This window comes from Urocampus carinirostris, chromosome 1 (assembly GCF_059441175.1).
Source record: "Urocampus carinirostris isolate Australia breed hairy pipefish chromosome 1, RoL_Ucar_1.0, whole genome shotgun sequence".
Classification (NCBI taxonomy): Eukaryota; Metazoa; Chordata; class Actinopteri; order Syngnathiformes; family Syngnathidae; genus Urocampus; species Urocampus carinirostris.
The window spans coordinates 56,326,279-56,345,881 of record NC_142349.1 but is presented as its reverse complement, the minus strand read 5'-3'; the positions used below and the strand labels follow the sequence as shown (position 1 = coordinate 56,345,881).

At 39.8% G+C, this 19,603-nt stretch overlaps 1 protein-coding gene across 2 annotated transcripts in view; it reads right to left on the bottom strand.

The window, feature by feature from the left end:
* Positions 1–19,147, bottom strand: part of gpc5c (glypican 5c) — a 216,971-nt gene extending 197,824 nt beyond the window's left edge. For both annotated transcript variants that reach the window (XM_088346410.1, XM_088346415.1), the window contains exon 1: positions 18,762–19,147. In XM_088346410.1, the coding sequence (XP_088202536.1) occupies positions 18,762–18,945 (184 nt within the window). In that variant the 5' untranslated portion in view covers positions 18,946–19,147. The remainder of the gene's footprint in view (positions 1–18,761) is intronic.
* Between the last annotated feature and the right edge of the window lie 456 nt (positions 19,148–19,603).

The following is a 19,603-nucleotide window of genomic DNA, read 5'->3' as shown; positions in this document are numbered from 1 at the left end:
ACAAGGGTTGTTTATTTTAGGTGTGAAAAACAACAACAATTGAGCCACCAGGCGCAATAAAATAAATTTAAAAAGCCTCCCACACATAACACAAATGTGCTCTCTCAGAAACTGATCTTAACAATAGTGGACCAGTGAGAATGAATCACGGCCAAATCCGTGCATTCATTTAAGTGGGACAGAACGACACGACTCTGACAAAAGTGCCTTCTACTGGCACCCACTCGCTGCAATATGGGATAGGAGATAATATATTGCACCTATACAAGTACAGTTCACTTTTTGATGGACATGATGGGCAAAAAGGAGCCTTGTGACCCAAGAAAATGCACTCTGCAACATTCGATCGGGAAAAATGGATCTCGGCCGATCAAATGCAGTTCATTAGGGGCAGAAAGAACCTCCCCAAGAAAGCAGCATGCACAACAGAAACTTGCTCTCCGCCTCTGCTCTCAAAAATAGTCGACCAGGGGTAATGGATCCAGGTCACAACAAATATAGAATAAAATATAACATTTAAATGAATATTTAACAATGTCCGGCTGTATTCTGATGTGTCTTTCACATATTGAGCTTTCACTGTACTGATCATTTCTGCTTGCAATATGTAAACAGCTTCAGTTAATATCTTGGATTTATGTATGACAAAACAGATATTTTATAACCAATGCTGTAGACTGATCGTAATTATCACCCGTTTTTGCATTAAGGGAACGGGTTACTGACGATAAACTGCTCAATCGGGTCGGAACGAGGACTTGGATGTTCTGCTCGCAATATATCGATAACTTTGTTTATATTGTAAATATATTGGATATAAAAATATAAATATAGATTGGATAGACTGAGAAATGAAATTGTGAGAGACAGAACTGGAGTAGTCGTGAAACTGAGCAAGCGTGTTGATAAGAGAGTACTCGGTTGGTTTGGACACAAGGAGAGAATGGATGAGGAGCGAATGTTGAAGAGGAACTACAGAGCAGAAGTCAATGGAAGGAGACCAAGAGGAAAGCAGCGATTGACGTGGACGGATGGTGTTATGAGTGCACTGCAGGAAAGAGGTCTAAATATAATGGAAGCTAGAGCTCTTGTTGGTGATAGAAAGGAGTGGAGAGGTGTTGTGAAAGGATAGTAGGATTGTGGACGCGTTCTTAAGGATGGGCTGGGCACCCGTACGATGCGGCAGGGGTAAACCAGTGAAAGCTGTCGGGCCCTGCTGTTGAACAGAAGAGTGTGTTGTGTCACCCTGACACGAGTGACATGGCCGCGTTCTGGTGTCCCATTTCATCTGGAGGGACGAAAGCATGACCAACTTGGGTGCCGAGGTGCCTAACTTGTTTGGGTGTTTGGGCTGGCCATGGTCCAAAAAATTTTATTTCCCTTTTATTTTCTTTCTTATTGTATGTGTGTGTCTTGCTGTCGGTCACCCCTCTTGAGGGATATGACCAAGGTAGGTAGATAGATAGCTAGATAGCTAGATAGCTAGATAGATAGAAACATAGATAGATATTGTAAATAAATCGGGGATTGAAAACTCACTTTTTATAAAAATAACCATGCACAGATCATAAACTTGTCGCTTATAGCATAAAAGCAATGAGCTACTGACGATAAAGTGCTCAATCTTTTGGTTACATCAGACGTTCTGCTCCCAATATATAAACACCTTCAGTGTCTGTCTATGATTTACATATGACAAAAACATATGTTTTAGAACCATATCTGTGCACGAATCGTAACCATCACCTGTTGTAGCATCAAAGCAACTAGCTACTGACGATAGAAGGCTAAAACAGGCCAGGACGAGGACGTTCTGCCCGCAATATCTAAACACCTTCAGTGTATATCCACAACAAAACACGATTTGTACAACCACAACCAGGGCACGGATCGTAATCATCTCTGAAAGTAGCCAGACGTCACCCGTTATAGCAGCGAGGCAACAAGCTACTGACGATAAACGGCTCAATCAGTCGGTTACATCAGGAGGGAACGGGGACAAGCCGGCGTCACCTGCTCGGTACGGTTATAAACGCAGCCATGACATCATTTGGCAAAGTATTTTCACTGCCCGTTTCCTCGACCAAACTCGTATGCATTTTGCAGTAGCTCGATATGATAACTCACTCGGGGATGGGGGGAAGGCAGGTGTCGAAACCGGAGCCTAAAGTATGGCCTTAGGACAGACTCGAGAGCAAATCCCTCCGTGAAACACAATAGGGTCGCATTCTCAATCCTTCTCGCGCTTTCTGTCCCTCTCCACCATTTGCTGGGCATATTCTTGCCAGGCCCGCTCGGATTTTAATTACTCGGGCCAGGGAAGATAGGACATTCCTCCCCTTCCTATTCTTCCGGTCTTGGGCATTTTGTTTCAGTGATATGTTGGCCTGGTCAATGGTGGCTGTACTTGCACCAGGCTGTACTTGCCTAAGACACACCAGAGAAAATGGTGCCCCTACGACCCGAGTTGTTAAGTGATCCAACCAACCAACTAATTTTAAGTTGGGGTTGTTAGCGCACAAGTCAAGTCAAGTCACATGCATTATATAGCCCTTGATCACAAAAATGTCTCAAAGGACTGCACAGGATTACAATTACGCAATTACCTGATCTTAAACCAACATACGGGCAAGGAACAACTCAACAACAAAGTAAATGTCCTCAAACTCAACGGCAATATGTTGAAAACCTTCTTAACCAAAACTTAGCTTGATCTATGTCTACGACAAAGAAATTTTTTTAGTGCCCCAATGTGTGTTTTGTGCTCCAAATGCTAGCATCGTCTTCTTCTACGCTGAAAACTAGCATTGGCTTTTTCTATGTCCAAAATTAGCCTAGTCTTTATGTGCACCAAAAACTAAAGTTGTCTTCTATGGCACCAAAATCTACCGTTGTTTTTTTTCCCCCAAAAGCTAGTATTTATTTCCTCTATGATGCACAGTAGTATTTATTTTCACACCACAAGTTAGCGTTGACTTTTTCAATGTTAAAAATGATTCATATTTATTTGCACCAAAAGTTAGTCTCGTCTTCTACACTAGGACTAGCATCATTTTTTATACTAAAAACTGACATTGCATTATTCTATGTTAAGAATAAGCTTCATCTTTAAGTTGTCTTCTTCTATGCCAAAATTAGTCGGGGGGTTTTTCTTTCTTTTTGGTCACCCCAAAATCATTGTTTGGGTTTTCATTTCCACGAATTGCAAGAATCGCTTCATCTATGATGGAAATTCTCATCTTCTTTAAGGTTCAAAACTAGCATTGCATTATTCTATGTTAAGAATAGGCTTCATCTTTATCTGCGCCAATGTTGTATTCTTCTATGCCAAAATTAGGTTTTTTTTTCTTCTTTTTTTTTTATTGTTTTGGTTTTTATTTTCCTCCAATTGCTAGAACCGTTTCATCTATGATGGAAATTTGCATCTCCTTTAAGGTTAAAACCTGCATTGCATTATATTCACCAGATGCTAACGTTAGCATAGCGCTATATCTCCTGCCCGCTGCTAAACATCAGCTTGCACTACCCCAACGGAGCTTTATCGTCGACGGCGACTTTAATCGGGCATGTTTATTGACTGTACTCCCAAATCCTTTCAATTGTGGACTCCCAAATCTACTAATTGTGGACTGAGCAATTCGGAAAACGCTGGACTGAGCAATTCGGAAAAACGCTGGACTGTGTAATGTAAGATCAAACATTCAGGAACTCTGTTTGACCCTCACAACACCCCCCCCACCGAGGACAACAAAGTCAGTTAGTACTTTGTTCCTTGTTTCTTTGTTTCCTTATCCTCACTGTAAATGTGGGACTGGAGTCGTCCAATTTCGTTGTCACAGCATATCCCATGTTGTAACAATGACAATAAAGGCATATTCTATTCTATTCTATTATGTTAAGAATAGGCTACATCTTTATTTGTGGTTGTCTTCTATGCCAGCATTAGCGGGTGTTTTTTCTTCTTCATTTTTTTTTTATTGTTAAAAAAAATAGAGTTGTTTCATCTATGTTGGATATTTGCATATTCTTTTAGGTGAAAAACTAGCATTGCATTAGCCTATGTTATGTGATTAAGTCTCATCTTTATTTGTGCCAAAAGCATGAGTCATCTTCTACATAAAAACCCAGAAAAAAACATAGAATTGATCCATCTATGATGATAAGTAATAACGTATTTTAAGGTTAAAAACTAGCGTTACCTGATCCATGTTGAAAGTCGGTGTTGTATTCTGCTACGCAAATGGTCTCATCTTTATCTTTTTATTATATAAAAACTAGCTTTGTTGAGTTCTACACTACATTATTTTATTCACCCCTAAACCTTTTAATGTCTTAAGCTGTAAAAACTAGCATCATATTTTTCTATGCTAAAAACTGGAAGTGTGTCCTTCGATGTTAAAATTAGGCTCATCTTTATCCACATCAAAACCTGAAGTTGTATTCTTCTAGACCAAAAGAATTGTTTTCACCCTCAATGCTGTTATCTTCTGCGCTAAAAGCTAGCATCATCTTCAATGCTGAAAACTAGCATTATCTTCTCTGCTAGTAACGAAAATTGCCTTTTTCTATTTTGAAAATAAACGTCATCATTTGCCCTAAATGCTTGAGTTCTGTTCTTTAACACCAAATATTAGCATAAACTATACTAGTTTATAAAGGTTTGACTTTTTCTATGCTAAAAACTAGTGTTGTCCACTCCTGAGATGATTGCTAGCATTACATTTGTCACCCCTAAAACTATTATTGTCTTTTGCTCTAAAAGCTAACATCTTGTTCTTATATGCCAACAACTAACATATTATGTACACCAAAACCTAGCACTGCCTTATTCTATGTTGAAAATTAACATAATCTTCACTTGGGCCAAAACCTAGCATCACCTTCAACAACACGGGGCGGCAGTAGCTCAGGAGGTAGAGCACTCGTCTTGGGAAGTGTCCTTGGGTAAGACACTGAACCCCTAATACCGCCAATAAGCAGGTTAGCGCCTTAAATGGCTGCAAGGCCGCTATTGGGAAATGTGGAACACATTGTGGAGCACACTGTAAAGCGCTTTGGGAAGTCATTGACTTGAAAAGCGCTATATAAATGCAGATCATTTCATTTCATTTAACACCAAAGATTTGCATCGTCCTTATGTGCGCTTGCTTACAATGTTTTTCTTCTTCTCATGTCTTCTCATGTCTTCTTCCTTTGCTGAAAACTATCCTTGTCAACTTCTACGCCAAAAGCTAGCATTATTTTTACCCCTCTAAAATAATGTAAGTATCATACTTCTGTGTCAAGATTTAGCTTCCGCATGAACAGCTGGCGTAGTCTTTTCCTACATTACAAACTTGAACAGTTTTAAATGCATAATAAAATAGCATAGCTTTCTTCAAAGACAAAAAAACTTTTTGCTTTTTATCTCTAAAACTCAGCGCCAAAAGCAAGCATGGTCATGTTCTACGATGCAAATTAGCATCAACTTCAGTTGCACAGAAAGTTAGCATTGTCCCTTTATAATAATCCATGACTATAATTTAATAATACTTTAGAGACATTAACCAGAGGACAAGAAATAAATATCAACTTGTGGACGGGTAGATATAAAATAAAAATATTTCCATTTAAATCCAGTTATTAGAAAAGTTATTCTTTTGCTTATTTATTTATTTAAGCTAACCAAAAACACCCCAGTTTGGGATAACCCAATGTTAAAAAATACGATTATACCAATGCACATTTTGTTGTCAAGTCTGTCAAGTCGATGACAGACTGTGACCCCGATACCACGAAGAAGAAGGCAACACTAGCATTTAGTTAACGCTAAGTGAGACAACAGAATAAAAAAGGTTACGGCTACTTTAGCTTTACGCAAGCTCAGCGCGTGTAGTCTGGCACTGGTGTTCCTCGGCATTAGCGTATTACCTATCCGATATGAAATGAATATGCTCTCGGTGTAATCCCGGCCAACCTCGCCGTCCCTTGCGAGTAAGTGATACGCAGGAAAGATTTTGCCTCTCAAAGCCGACACAGCGGTTGGTCACGTCTGACCGTCGCATAACTATCTGCTTGTTTTTATGTTCTGTTTGCTTGTTTGTTTTAGCAACCACTTGAGAATTTGTGAATTTTATTGACAAATATGCTAAAAACTATGATCGTATACTCCTAAGCGTCTAACTTGAGTTATGGTCTGCTCTAAAAGCTAGCGTTAATTTCTTCTACACAAACATATCTGTTTGTTTTTGTCAGTTAGCTTGTTTGTTTTAGCAACCGTTTAAGAGTTTGTACATTTTATTGACGTATGTGCTGAAAACAAAGATTGTATACTTCTATGCTTATAACAAGCACTATGTTCTGTTCTAAGAGTTAGCATAGTTTCTTCTATGCAAACATACAAGATGTTTTTTTTAGTAAGCTTGTTTTTTTTTTCCAGCAACTGCTTTGTTATTCAAAATGTGATTGACACATGTGCTGAAAACCAGGATTGTATACTTATATATATGTTATATTCTCCTCTAAAAGCTTGTATAGTTTTCTTTTATGTAAATAAAAATCTTCTCGCTTTTTTAGTTAGCTTGTTTGTTTAAACAACCACTCAGTTTTTGAGGTCTTATTGGCAAATCAAGATTGGATACTTCTATGCTTGTAAAAAGCATTATCTTCTGCTCTGAAATATAGTATGGTTTAGGAACTTGTGAATCTTATTGACAAGTGTGTGATTGTATACTTATACACCTATAACTAACGCCGTTATATGCTCTCAAAGCTAGCACAGGTACACAAACATATCAGTTCTTTTTTTTAATTAGCTTGTTTGTTTTGGCAACCATTTTCTAATTCAAGATTGTATTTACAAATGTGCTGAAAACTAGGATTGTAAAAGCTAGCACCGTTTTTTCTAAGAAAATATATTTGCTTGTTTTTTTGTTTTTTTTTTAAGTTAACTTGATTATTTCAGCAACCGTTTGAAAATTTGACTAGGATTGTATACGTCCGCGCTTATAACTAGCATTAGAATCTGGTGAAAAGGCAAGCATAGATTTCTTTTGAACAAAATATCAACCAAATATATAAATATGCTTGTTTTTTCTGAAGTTAGCTTGTTCATTTTAGCAACCGTTTAGTAATTCAAGATTTTATTCACAAATGTGCTGAAAACCAGATTGCATACTTATATGCTTATAAGTAGCGTCATTTTCTGCTCTAAAAGCTAGCATTGTTTCCTTCTAAGCAAATATATCTGCTCATCTCTGTAATTAAATTGTTGTTTATAACAAATCACTTAGGAATTTGAGAATTTTATTGAATAATGTGCTGAGAACAAGAATTGTATATTTCTAAGCCTAAAACGAGTGTTGTTGCTAGCCCGTTTTGTATTTTGTTAATGTATTCTTACATATTTGCTAAGAAGCAGGAATGAATACATACAGTATGACACGTCTCCCTCTACGCTAAAAACTAGAATATTTTATGCCAAATACTAGCATAGCTTATTCCATTTAAAAAAAAATACCCTCATATTTATTTCCACCAAAAGCTAGTGTATCCATCTATGCCAAAGGGAGTTCTTGTTGTATTTGTTGTGGCAAAGGGTACTATTGTTAATGAAAACTAGCAACTTTTTTAAATTTTTATTATTTTACAAAAAATAGCATTGCCTTCATTTGTGTCAATAATGGGTGTTATCTTCATTTGCTATATGCTGAAAACTAGAATTGTCTCCTCCTAGGCCAAAAAACTATTATTTTCCTCCCCCTCTAACCAGCATCTTCTGCGCTAAAAGCTAGCTTCTTTACCATTCTGAAAAAGAGCATTATATTCCATGCTAAAATTTAGCATTGCCTTCTTCTATGCTAATTTCCCTCATCTTTATTTGCGCATTCAGCTAGAGTTGTCTTAGTCCTTTCAAACACATGTGAAGAAAATTACTAGAACTGCTTTCTTCCATCTTCGCAACATTGCTAAAATTCGTCCTATACTGTCTCAGTGGGATGCGGATATTATAATTCACGCGTTACCTCCCGTCTCGAATACTGTAATGCACTACTCTCCGGTCTCCCGAAGTCCAGAATCAAGAGACTTCAGCTGGTACAAAATGCTGTAGCGCGACTATTAACTAGGACAAAAAAGTCCAATCACATCACGACGATTTTGGCTAACCTGCATTGGCTCCCTGTCAGCCTAAGATGTTATTTTAAGGTTCTCTTAGTATTATACAAAATCATACATGGACTTGCTCCCTCATATCTTTCAGATCTGATTTCCCCCTATGTTCCGGTCCGAAGCCTTCGTTCTGAGAGCGCCGGTCTTCTGGTGATCCCAAGAGCCAAGAAGTGTTCCGCTGGTTCGAGAGCGTTCTCCATCCGGGCACCGGTGCTGTGGAATGCTCTTCCCCCTGAGATCCGATCTGCAACCTCAGTGGAAATGTTTAAATCTAAGCTTAAAACTCACTTCTACTCTATAGCATATGAATAACCTATACTTTTGGACAATATCTCTGTATTATTTGTGATTGCAACATCCTTTGCTGTCTGGTAATCCTGGAAGGGGGATACCACATGTGCGGGCCCTTCTAAAGGTTTCTTCATTTTCCTCATGTTGAGGTTTTTGAGTTTTTCCTTGCCCTCATGTTGGTTCCAGATCAGCGGATGGTGTAATAATAGTCTGAAAAAATAGACTGTGTAATAACCTGTAAAGCCCTTTGAGAGTCTTTGTGATTAAGGGCTAGACAAATAAAAATGACTTGACTTGACTTAACTCTAGCATCGTTGTTGTCACTCCAAAACTAGTGTCTTTTTTTTATATTCCTCCAAATGTTACCATTGTTTTTGTCTTCTATGATGAAAACTAGCATCAAAATCCATTCACTAAATTCTGAGCAAGGATAAAAAAGTGCTGTCTACTGCTCCTTTACGCCACCAATGAATTTCTTCCGCCCGACTAAAGTGTCGACACACTTAACCCTTCTGACTCTTAATTCTCTTAATCGTTTTCAGGTGACAAATACCTCCTGAGTAATCGAGCATATTGAAAGGGGGACTCTGGGGGTCCCGATCCTTTTAGCGACGGCTCAGTGCACTGGTTACAAATATAATCGCCGCACTTGCTCACATGTCTTGTGCAATATGTCAAAAAAACTGCTGAGTGAGCAGTTTTTTAATTTAAGCAATTAAAAATAAATAAATAACCCGCAGTCCACATAACCGCAGATCGAGAGGGGGGTTAAGTTTTCGTGTTTGTTTGATATTTCACATGAGAAGAAGAAAAACATTGTAAGCAAACAAGCAAATAAGGCTTCTGGGTTGACTTCTGGGATCCGGTGAGCATTCCAGGAGGGGCGGGGCTTACCCGAATGTAAACAGGCCACAAAGGAGTCATTTTCTTTCTTTTGGACGCTTTTGAAAGCGGCTTGAGATCAGAGGAACGCCGCTGAGCTTTCAAAGATGCTGAGTTTATCAAGGTTTATGAAGTGAAAAATAGTCAGCAAAAGGGCGGGGCCAGATAAAAAAAGAACGGATATCTCATTTTTCTAACATGTATTTATAAATTAATGTACATGCAGACATCGACAGGACATGTTAGATTACATTTTATTTTCGTTTATAAATAGATTAATGTTGTCAAATATCTTTTGAATCTGTGAAATTAAAGCATAATGATATTCAATCCTGCACTTTACGGCCTCAAATATTCCATGATCCATTATCCCCCATCGCATATTGTTGTGAGCAAGGACAGCAGAGCACACTTTTGTCAGGCCTGGTTGCTCTTTTGTGGCGTTACTGTATTTCCACCTAAAATGAACTGCACTTGTTCTGCCGCGATCCATTATCCCAGTAACACATTGTTGCGAGCAGGGACTGGGAGGTGTTCTGTTTTAGTCAACCTAAAATGAAATGCGTGGTTGTGGCCACTACCCATTATCCCCGATCAACTATTCCTGGGAGCAGGAACTGACAGGGCTTTTTTTTTTTAAACCTACCATTGTGGCCCACCTCAAATAGACTGCACTGTTTTTGATGCGATCCATTATCCCAAGTCGACAATTGCTGAAAGTGGAGGCCAAGGGAGCAAATATTTCTCATGTGTGTCGGCTCTTTTTATCCGTTCTCTCTGCCTGGAACAAACAGCATCCTCGTAGCCAAGATCCATTATCACCAGTTCACTACTTCTAAGAGTGGGAGTTGGGAGAAGCACATGTTAAAAATGGGGAGTTACTTTGTGGATTTTCACTCATTGTGAGGGATTCTGGTCCCCATTGCCACGCTAAACAGGGGATTACAGTAATTCTTTTTTTTTTGCTGGTAGTGGAAAAAAAAAGAGAGAAAAATACAATAGCACTCTCAAAATGTTGCACCGGGCCGAAACAGATTACAATATCTGGGTCTGTCTCAGACGTCCCTTTTTGGATTTCCTTCTATGCCATGAATGAACAAATTTTGATTGTTTTCATTTTCATGTAAACTGTTGTTTTGGGCTACTCTTATCGCCAATGTAACTTTTAGTTTTTCAATTTTTATTCAATGCTTTAAAGCCCAAATGTGTAATATTTGACCACTAGATGACACTGTGTTGTCTGTGAGAGCTAGGGCATGTTATACACGGCACAGCGTGGCGGCAGGTTGCCAGACATGGCGCCGATCTAAGAGGGAAGTCCACCATGTAAAAGAAATGCTAACTTCTCAACCAATTATTGTTTTTCTTAGAAAAACAAACATAGGTGTTATATTTATGTATTTTTGCCTAATATTAAAATCAACGTTTTTACTGGATGTACCACTAGGAGTGAATAATGGGCAGCACGGTGGCGCAGTGGTTAGCGCGTGTGCGGCACAGTTCTAAGGTCTTGGGAACCTCCTGTGTGGGTTCAAATCCAGCTACCGGACTTACTGTGCGGAGTTTGTATGTTCTCCCCGTGCTTGCGTGGGTTTCCTCCGGGCACTCCGGTTTCCTCCCACATTCCAAAGACATGCATTTCAGGTGGATTGGCCGGTCAAAATTGTCCCTAGGTGTGAATGAGCGAGCGTGTTTTCTGTCCCTGTGTGCCCTGCGATTGGCTGGCAACCAGTTTAGGGTGTCCCCTGCCCACTGCCCGATGATTGCTGGGATGGGCTCCAGCTCCCCTGCAACCCTACTGAGGATAAGCGGTGCAGCTAATGAGATGAGAGATGAAGAGTGAATAATTATTACACAATGTCCCTTTAATGCTCAGTTTTTTTGTCTCTGTTGAAAATTAGCCTCATATTTATAGTGAAAAGATCTAGATATTGCTGTAAGTTTGATTTTTTAGTGTGTGTACACCTTTATCAGAGTACAGGACACTACTGTAGTGCTTCTTTCCGCCGCTACCAGCGTGTGTGTGCATCCAGATCATTAGGTGAGACACCTAAGGCCAAGATAGAGATGTAAATTCATGCACAGACTTCTGTAGATTGGTAAGAAACCAGCCTACCTGAAGGGAACTGGTAGATTGACTGGCCTCGGATTATGTGTGTTCTCTATACTGTATCTCCAGCGCGCTAAACACTTTGCCGTTTTATTTAATATCTAGTTAGTACATCCGTTCAATATGTTTGGTGTGAAAAATAAATAGGAGGCGAGCCATTTCTTTTGAAACCACATAAGAAAGCTTGATGTGGTTGAAAAAACACTTTTTTTCAGACACTTTTTACCACAGAGGACCTCTTGAAGCACAACTTCCAAAAGTAAGTTAAACTCAACTTTATTTATCTATATAGAGAATATAATAATAATAATAATAATAATAATTTCCTTTGTATTGCCATTCTTTGTAACAATGTACACAGAACGAAATGTCGATACACCTGACCCGTTGTAGCGAGTCGATGCAGCCGCAGCCAACAGAGGGCGCCGCCATTATACCAATTAGGTATGTCTCGGCCGAGGCGCGAACCAGCGACCTCCCAGTCTATAGAGAACATTCATCACATCCATTAAACAGCATCATCTCCAAATGGAAGAGCAGCTTCAGCGACAGACTGCTGTCACAGTCTTGTTCCACGGACAGACTGAGGAGATCATTTCTTCCTCATGCCATGAGGCTCTTTAACTTCGACCGGGGGAGTAAAAGCCCAAATTAAACCACACACTCACATTGCATATTAACCTGTTTCTATTAGAGTGTATTTTATGTGGCACTATTCAAATACTCTATATCAACACATTACATTGGGTATTTATGTATGTATTATTTACTTATTATTGTTTTATTTTCAACACAAGAATACTGCTGGAAGAGTGAATTTTCCTACGGGGATGAATAAAGTATCTATCTATCTATCTATCTATCTATCTATCTATTATTTTATGAAATGTTTATTTTTTAGTACAGAACAATACAGGTTACTTATACAAGCAATTAACATACTTATATAAACCTTAAACATGCAAATTATATCACTGAAGCAACTTACGAACAAATTAAACTTACAAACGATCGTCCAGAACCTCGTTAATAAATTGGGCAGCGTCTGTATTGCCTAGGTATCAGATTCGAGGTTATTAGCTCACACAAAAAAATAATCAGTTCGTTATTTTCCCTGTTTCACCACCCATCTGTCAATGTTTTTGACTACATGCCGCCCGTGACTCGAAAATTTGCACACCTCTGTTCTAGGATTGTGACCGGGTCAAACTAACTATTAAAGGTGATCAAAGCTACATCCAATTTTTGCAAAACTACAGAGTTTAGTATTAGTAAAACCAAACGAACACCTTTTTTTTTCACACCCTTTTCCAGTCAGCAGGGTTCCGCGGCGGCCTCACTCCTCCTGGCACGTTTCTCGAAAAAAATTCTCTTCTCACCGCACATGAATGAAACGTAGCACTGTTTCCTGACACAAACATCACCCTGTGAATCGGCTGAAGTTTTGCCACTTCAAATTCGCAGCCTTGCTTTGGTTGGCATCCGATCCGTCTGAGCGCGCAAACATGGCAAATCTCCTTCGCTTTGAAGGCGCAAAACAACCTGCTGGAAAGGCCAGCGGCAATAAAAAAATGGCTAAACAAGAAACCCGAAATGTATTCGTAAAAAGGGGGGCGCTGTTTGATCAGCTGGGATTCCGAAACCTGAGAAGCGCAAAAACAAGATGTGATTGTTGGCTTTTTTTATGGGAGATATCGAGAGGAAGGTCATTGCGGTTCACACAGATACCCTTGAAAAGGTTTTGGGATGGTGAAAAGTCCATGAAAATTTAACAAACGACAATATCGCGACTCAAATTAAATGCCGTGAATGATTAGGACCACCGGAGGGCGCACTACAGTAGACTTCTAGGGTACTGCGTCCCTAGCTTACAATGTTTTCACGTTAACAATGTGGAAAACGATGCTTGGCCTTTATGCCACCATACATTTAAGTCAAGTCACAATTATTTGCATTAGCTCTAAATTGCAAAATGTCTCAAATGACTGCACAGGTTACAAATACACCATCACCTGATCTTAAACCAACATGTGGGAAAGGTAAAACTCAAAACCTCAGTGCGAGGAAAATAAGAAACTTTGAGAAGGAGCCTTGCAAGTGGTAATCCCCTATATAATATCAACAACACATCGTTTGTGTGCTCAATTACATACAAAATTCTAACTTTGTGGTGTTTGTGCACATGCTGGTCCGCTATTGGTTTACGTCATAGCGTCATGAAGATGCCAATATTCTATTGGCTGAACACCACAATGCTTCCTTTCCCCCTCTTTTTTCAGTTCAAAATAACAAATTCATGTGTAACAAACTTTGATTAGCTAGACTTGCAGTGATGTTAAAGGGAAAAGCATAAAGATTATAACCATAGAAATGACACTTGCAATTATGAAAGAATACAAAGAAGGCACATAAATCGTTAACAGCCATAATCCTTAGCAAGGGTAACGAAAATTGGGACCATTAAGAATACGCATGCGATTAAACTAAGAATGTGTACTAAGGGCATGAAAATCCTGGTAAGTGTAAGGTTTTAAATCAGTTCATATGAACCCCCCAAGCCCCCCTGCATCCACCCACTACCACCACTGTACCAGCTCAAGTGACACCAAAGGTAAATAACATTTAACCGTTCCTCCAATATAGGTCTGTTTCTTTATAACTGTATATAATCATAAAAGCCTACATTACACCTAAGTAGTACTTATGAAAGTTTTTATCTAGGATACCGGGGGCTCAGAACACATTACCGTAAGTTTCTAACCCCCGCTATCATTTTCATGATCATTTCACCTTACAATCCTTGCGTTATTACAAATAACGTTCTATCGCAGGGCTCTCATGTACTAAAATGATGTTTGGATTTATTTATTTATTTTTTTGCAAAAAATAAAAAAATAATTTATTGAAAAATGAAAACAGATGAATCAGCACTAGGATAATACATGGAAACACTGAAAAGCTCTGAAATTCATTTTTAATGTTTCGGTTCTAAATTGTCATTTAAAGGTTTATCAAAGACTTCATCTTGATTTACATGAGTCCATATGAAATGTATTCAAAGTTTAAAAAAAGGAAAATTATATATATATATATATATATATATATATATATATATATATATATATACTGTATATGGCCACCTATGGACGTACAGGCAAAAACGAAAGTACGTTTTCATTTAAATGATATACAGTACACTCAATAAAGAAATCAATCAATGGACAAATCCTTCCGTCTGCCGCCGGTAAAGCGAACGCCTCGGCGTCCTCTTGTTGCTCATGGCGACAACAAACAACTTCATAAACAAATATCAGATGTTTTGGCCGCGCTTTCTGCCAGGCTATCCGTTGCGCCCGCACCAATGTTAGTTAAGACATCCGACCGGGTTAACCCCGGGAGAAGCTAGCATACTTGAACCCAAGCCCGAAGGTTCTCAATTCATGTTGTACTTCCAAAATATGGTTGGAATTGATTGTTATCCTCATAAAATAAGAAATTCCTTTGAAGGAGGAATGAAAAACACAACTGACAATGGAAGTCGACATTCTGTTGTAATCTGAGGAGCAACATCAGCTACCAAAACACTTTTTTTTAATTTATCAGAACAATATTACTTAGACATCATCTTCCCCCACAAACGAGTGCCACCAACACTAAATACCAGGCTTCGTGCATTTTCTGGAGGAAACCCTGTTCCTGATAGCTTGTATACTGGGATGTTAATCGGAAAAGGGGCTCATGATTTTTTTTTTCCTAATTTATAAATGTACAATAGTAGAACCCTACATTAGTCTTTTAGTGGTGGGATTTCACACTATATGGAATCTTCTAATTAGGGGTATTTATTTTTGTAAATAGGGAATTGTCTGTACATATAGAGCGATATATATAAGGGTTCCTACAGCTTAAGGCAAATGAAATTCAAGACTTTTTAAGACTGTTTAATTGCCTTTTGAAATCGAATTTAAGACCAAGTCCCAAAAAATAAACACTATATGAATTAGAGACAATTTCAAACAAATGTTCCATTTACAAACAAAAAAAAATTAAATCACATAGCACCCTCCGAAGTTTTAGATTTCAAAAACAATAAAGAAAATGTATGTTTACAGCACGTAATGGAACCCCAGTCAAAACTGGCAGATCACTACTAATTCCATGTAACTATTCGGCTACATTCATGAAGATTTTTTTTCCACGATGTATGGAAAACGACTTTTTTTTACTAAATATTTTTATGTGTATATATAAATATGTATACGGTTGCTCTCCTTTAACCACTTGGGTCGTTGGGGCACTATTTCCTGTGATGTATATATACAAAGACAGAGACAGAGACAGAGACAGTGAGAGAGAGATAGTGAAATGAAAGAGTGATAAAGATACATACATAGAGATAGAAATATTGATTATGAGAGGTAGATTAAGCAGGATATAGCTAGAAAGAGAAAGTGGGAAAGAGAGAGATTTAGAGCTGCTAGTCCCAAAAATATCTAAATCATGTGATGTTAATTATATGTTGTCCATCAATATTTGCTTTGCTTCTAGTTGTGTGCGTTCATATTTGGGCATATAACCAATCACATTTCCGCCATTACTTGTTGCTAGGCTAAGAAATCAAACCTGAGGCCTTCAGGATGAGATATGCAGGTTCTGGCCCATACAATACGTCTTGGAGAGAGCTGTCAGTGTAGGCATATAGCCAATTAGCTTTCGAGTTGGCGTCTGAAAGGAAGCTACCGGGTTTGAGCAACATCACTAGTTTCACAATCTGTGACTGGCTTAGTGGCTAGGGTTCGGTAATCTTAATACCAAAGTGTTAACGCTAACAGCCATGATACAAGGAAAAAATATGGTTGTGTTATTTAATAGAGAAACATTGGACACTAGAAAGCTAGCAAGCGTTGCGCCAGCAGGATATGGTTTTTCTGGCAGCCTAGAGGTAACATCCTAAAGCTGTGCACAATTCTGACCCGAAACGATTATCAGCCCGGTCAGTTGGGGCAAAAGTGCCAATCATGTTCTGGTCTGGCCCAACTTCTGTTACAAAAGACAAGAGCGGGTGCGTGGGACAGAAGCCGTGGAGGGCTGCCGGGACGTATGGGGATTCCCGGCAGGGTCCGTTCAGCAAGGCGTGGATAACGGTGGGAGTTTGGCACAGACCACTGTCACAGGTCGCCCGGCTGATGTCTGTAGCTTGTCTCGGGCACAATCGGGCGCAGACCTCTGTCAGACCCTGATAACAGGCGCGCAGCAGGACCCAAGCGGCAAAATCACGACTTCCCCACAAGAGTTCTTGCGTATAAGTTTCACCCTTTCGTTCGCAAAAAAACTCATTTACTAATTTGGTATGGAGCTGAAGGCGTAGTCATAATATCCACGCAACGCCACAGATATATATGTATAAAAACACAGTGCGGAGGTCCAGGGTTCGATTCCAGCTATCAAAGCCACCCCACGCAGAGTTTGCATGTTCTCCCCGTGCCTGCGTGGGTTTCCTCCGGGTACTCTGGTTTCCTCCCACATTCCAAAAACATGCATGTCAGATTGATTGGCCGATCCAGATTGCCCGTAGGTATGAATAAACATGTCAATGGTTGTAAGTCTCTGCGACTGGCTGAAAACCAGTTCAGGGTGTCCCCTACCCACTGCCTGAAGATGTCAGGGCTTCAGCACCCTCGCACCTCTAATAAGGATAAGCGGCGCAGAAGATGGATGGATGGATGGATGCTCCAATAACTCCTTCTGTATTTTCTGTCCTCGTTCACTTGTATTTTGTTCCAGTAGCCCATATATGTATACCATAGTTCCCTGGCAATTGACCTTGTTGACCTGGGCAACGTCTGACCATCGTTATTACGTTCTCTCATGCATGAAGTAGGTAGGTATATCATGAAGAGGGCTTGCCTGAGCACCCTTACTGGCTGATGACTGAATTTGAACCCCGAGTCTCCCACATTCAAATCATTAGACTTAACCTCTATACTACAGGCTACTGGGGGAACTCGTGCAAGAACCCCCAAACTGGAAGAGGGGCTCCAACAGATACCAGGAACAACATCTGAAACCTCAGTCCAGAAGAGTGCAGTCCTGGGAAGAGTTAAATTCTGTGGAATAACCCCTCAAACTCCTAGAGGACCAGAGTTCGAGGATGATACACACAAAACCCCACCAGGGGTGAGGAGGATTTTTTATATATATCTATGTGTGCGTGTGTATATACATATTATCCATCCATCCATTATGTGCATCACTTATCCTCAGTAGGGTCGCGGGGGTGCTGGAGCCCATCTCAGCTAACTTCGGGCAGTGGACACCCTGAACTGGTTGCCGGCTAGTCGCAGGGGACACATAGACAGACAACTCACTCGCTCATTCACACCTAGGGACAATTTGGACTGACCAATTAACCTGACATGCATGTTTTTGGAATGTAGGAGGAAACCAGAGTGTCTGGAGGAAACCTATGCAAGCACGGGCAGAACATGCAAACTCCACACAGGAGGTTCGATCTCATGACCTCAGAACTGTTCCGCACACGTGCTAACCACTGCACTGCTGTGCTGCCCCAATACATGTTATAGATAGCGAAATAGATGAGAGAGAGAGAGAGAGAGAGAGAGAGAGAGAGAGAGAGAGAGAGAGAGAGAGAGAGAGAGAGAGAGAGAGGGAGAGAGAGATAGCAGGAGCAAGAGAAAATGTGATAGAGCAATAGAGATAAAGGAAAATATATGTAGATTGAGGGAAAGAGAGGGGCATATACATACACAGAGAAATAGATGTAGATGGCGATAAACACACAGACTAAATGGAGAGACAGACAGATTGATAGACAAAAAGAGAGACAGACTGTATAGAAATAAACAGATTGATAGACTAGACTGGGTGGTCAGAAACATGCGGATCTCAAGCTTCAAGTGGGTCTTTAATGTGGCTCCCAAGATCATTTTCAAAAATGCTTGAAAAGAGGGAGGGGAATATGTATTTATGATTTTAGTACCAGACAAACACAGATTAAAGGTTTTCAAAGTTAATATTTACAATAAATTTCAAATGAGTATTTTTTATGTATGATTTTTTTTTTTTAATGGCAGCAGTTTACGAGCAATTCAGGTCTTTTACTTTGTTATGGTCTTTCAAAAGTATTGGGTACTGTCACCTGGACTAGACAGATAAACAGAAGTAGATAGACAGGTAGATACCAATGCACTTTAAATAGGGGAGTTTATAAATAATGTTAATTCATCTCTAATTCAAATGACTCAACACTGAACTTCAACATGATTTCTGAATTAAGCATGCCACTGCTACTTTCAAGGGGGTCTCTCACCTGTGCCAGGTGCCTCGGGGACTCTGTGCAGGGGTCCCACCTGCCTCATCTGGAAGGCGGCCCTCACCTCATGACAGCTGTAGGCGCCCACCTGGAGCGCCGTGAAGAAGATCAAGAAGATCACCACCAACAAGATCCCAAAAACTCCAAACTTCTCGCGTGGGCATATTCCTGCACGGGACATTTCAGCATGTCACACCGGAGTCTCCTGGAGTGCGTGCACGCGCGTGGAACAGTGTGCGTGAGGCGTCCAGAAAAGAAAAAAAAACTTTTTAAACATCTGCCAGACTCATGTTTTTAAATTCACATTGTTGGTCGCAAGAGTTGCACTGTCTGCTTCGTGTAGGCGCAAGCGGCTGTCTGAAGGGGAACGCGCGTGCACGACACCAAAAGACCACCCCCTTTCTGCGCCCCCACCGAATTGGCTTGCCATGCCACTCATAAAAGCCGCTCGACCCTTTTGGCGTGCACGCGTCAAGTCTGCCAATCACGTGTACCGCAAGGGCAGTGCGTGTTTATTTACAATATGTGCTCATAAATCTCGCGAGAGTTTGATTGCATTTTGCATAAAAGATTATTTTTATTTATTTACACTTGAGTGGCATTATTGATACTTGCTCGTGTCTGTTACGTTTGTGTTGAATTTGCTGCCGCCTGTTGGTGAAATTGGTGTAAAACTTCCGAAAATGTATCGTATTTTATGTTAAATTTGAAACGACATTTTGACAAACCTTGGATAGCAATCAGCAATATACGATCCATAGTCATGTTTCTAAACGTTTTCTAAGCCAATGACAACTATTTTAAGTTTTTAAATAATGTTAAAACCATTTTTAAAATGA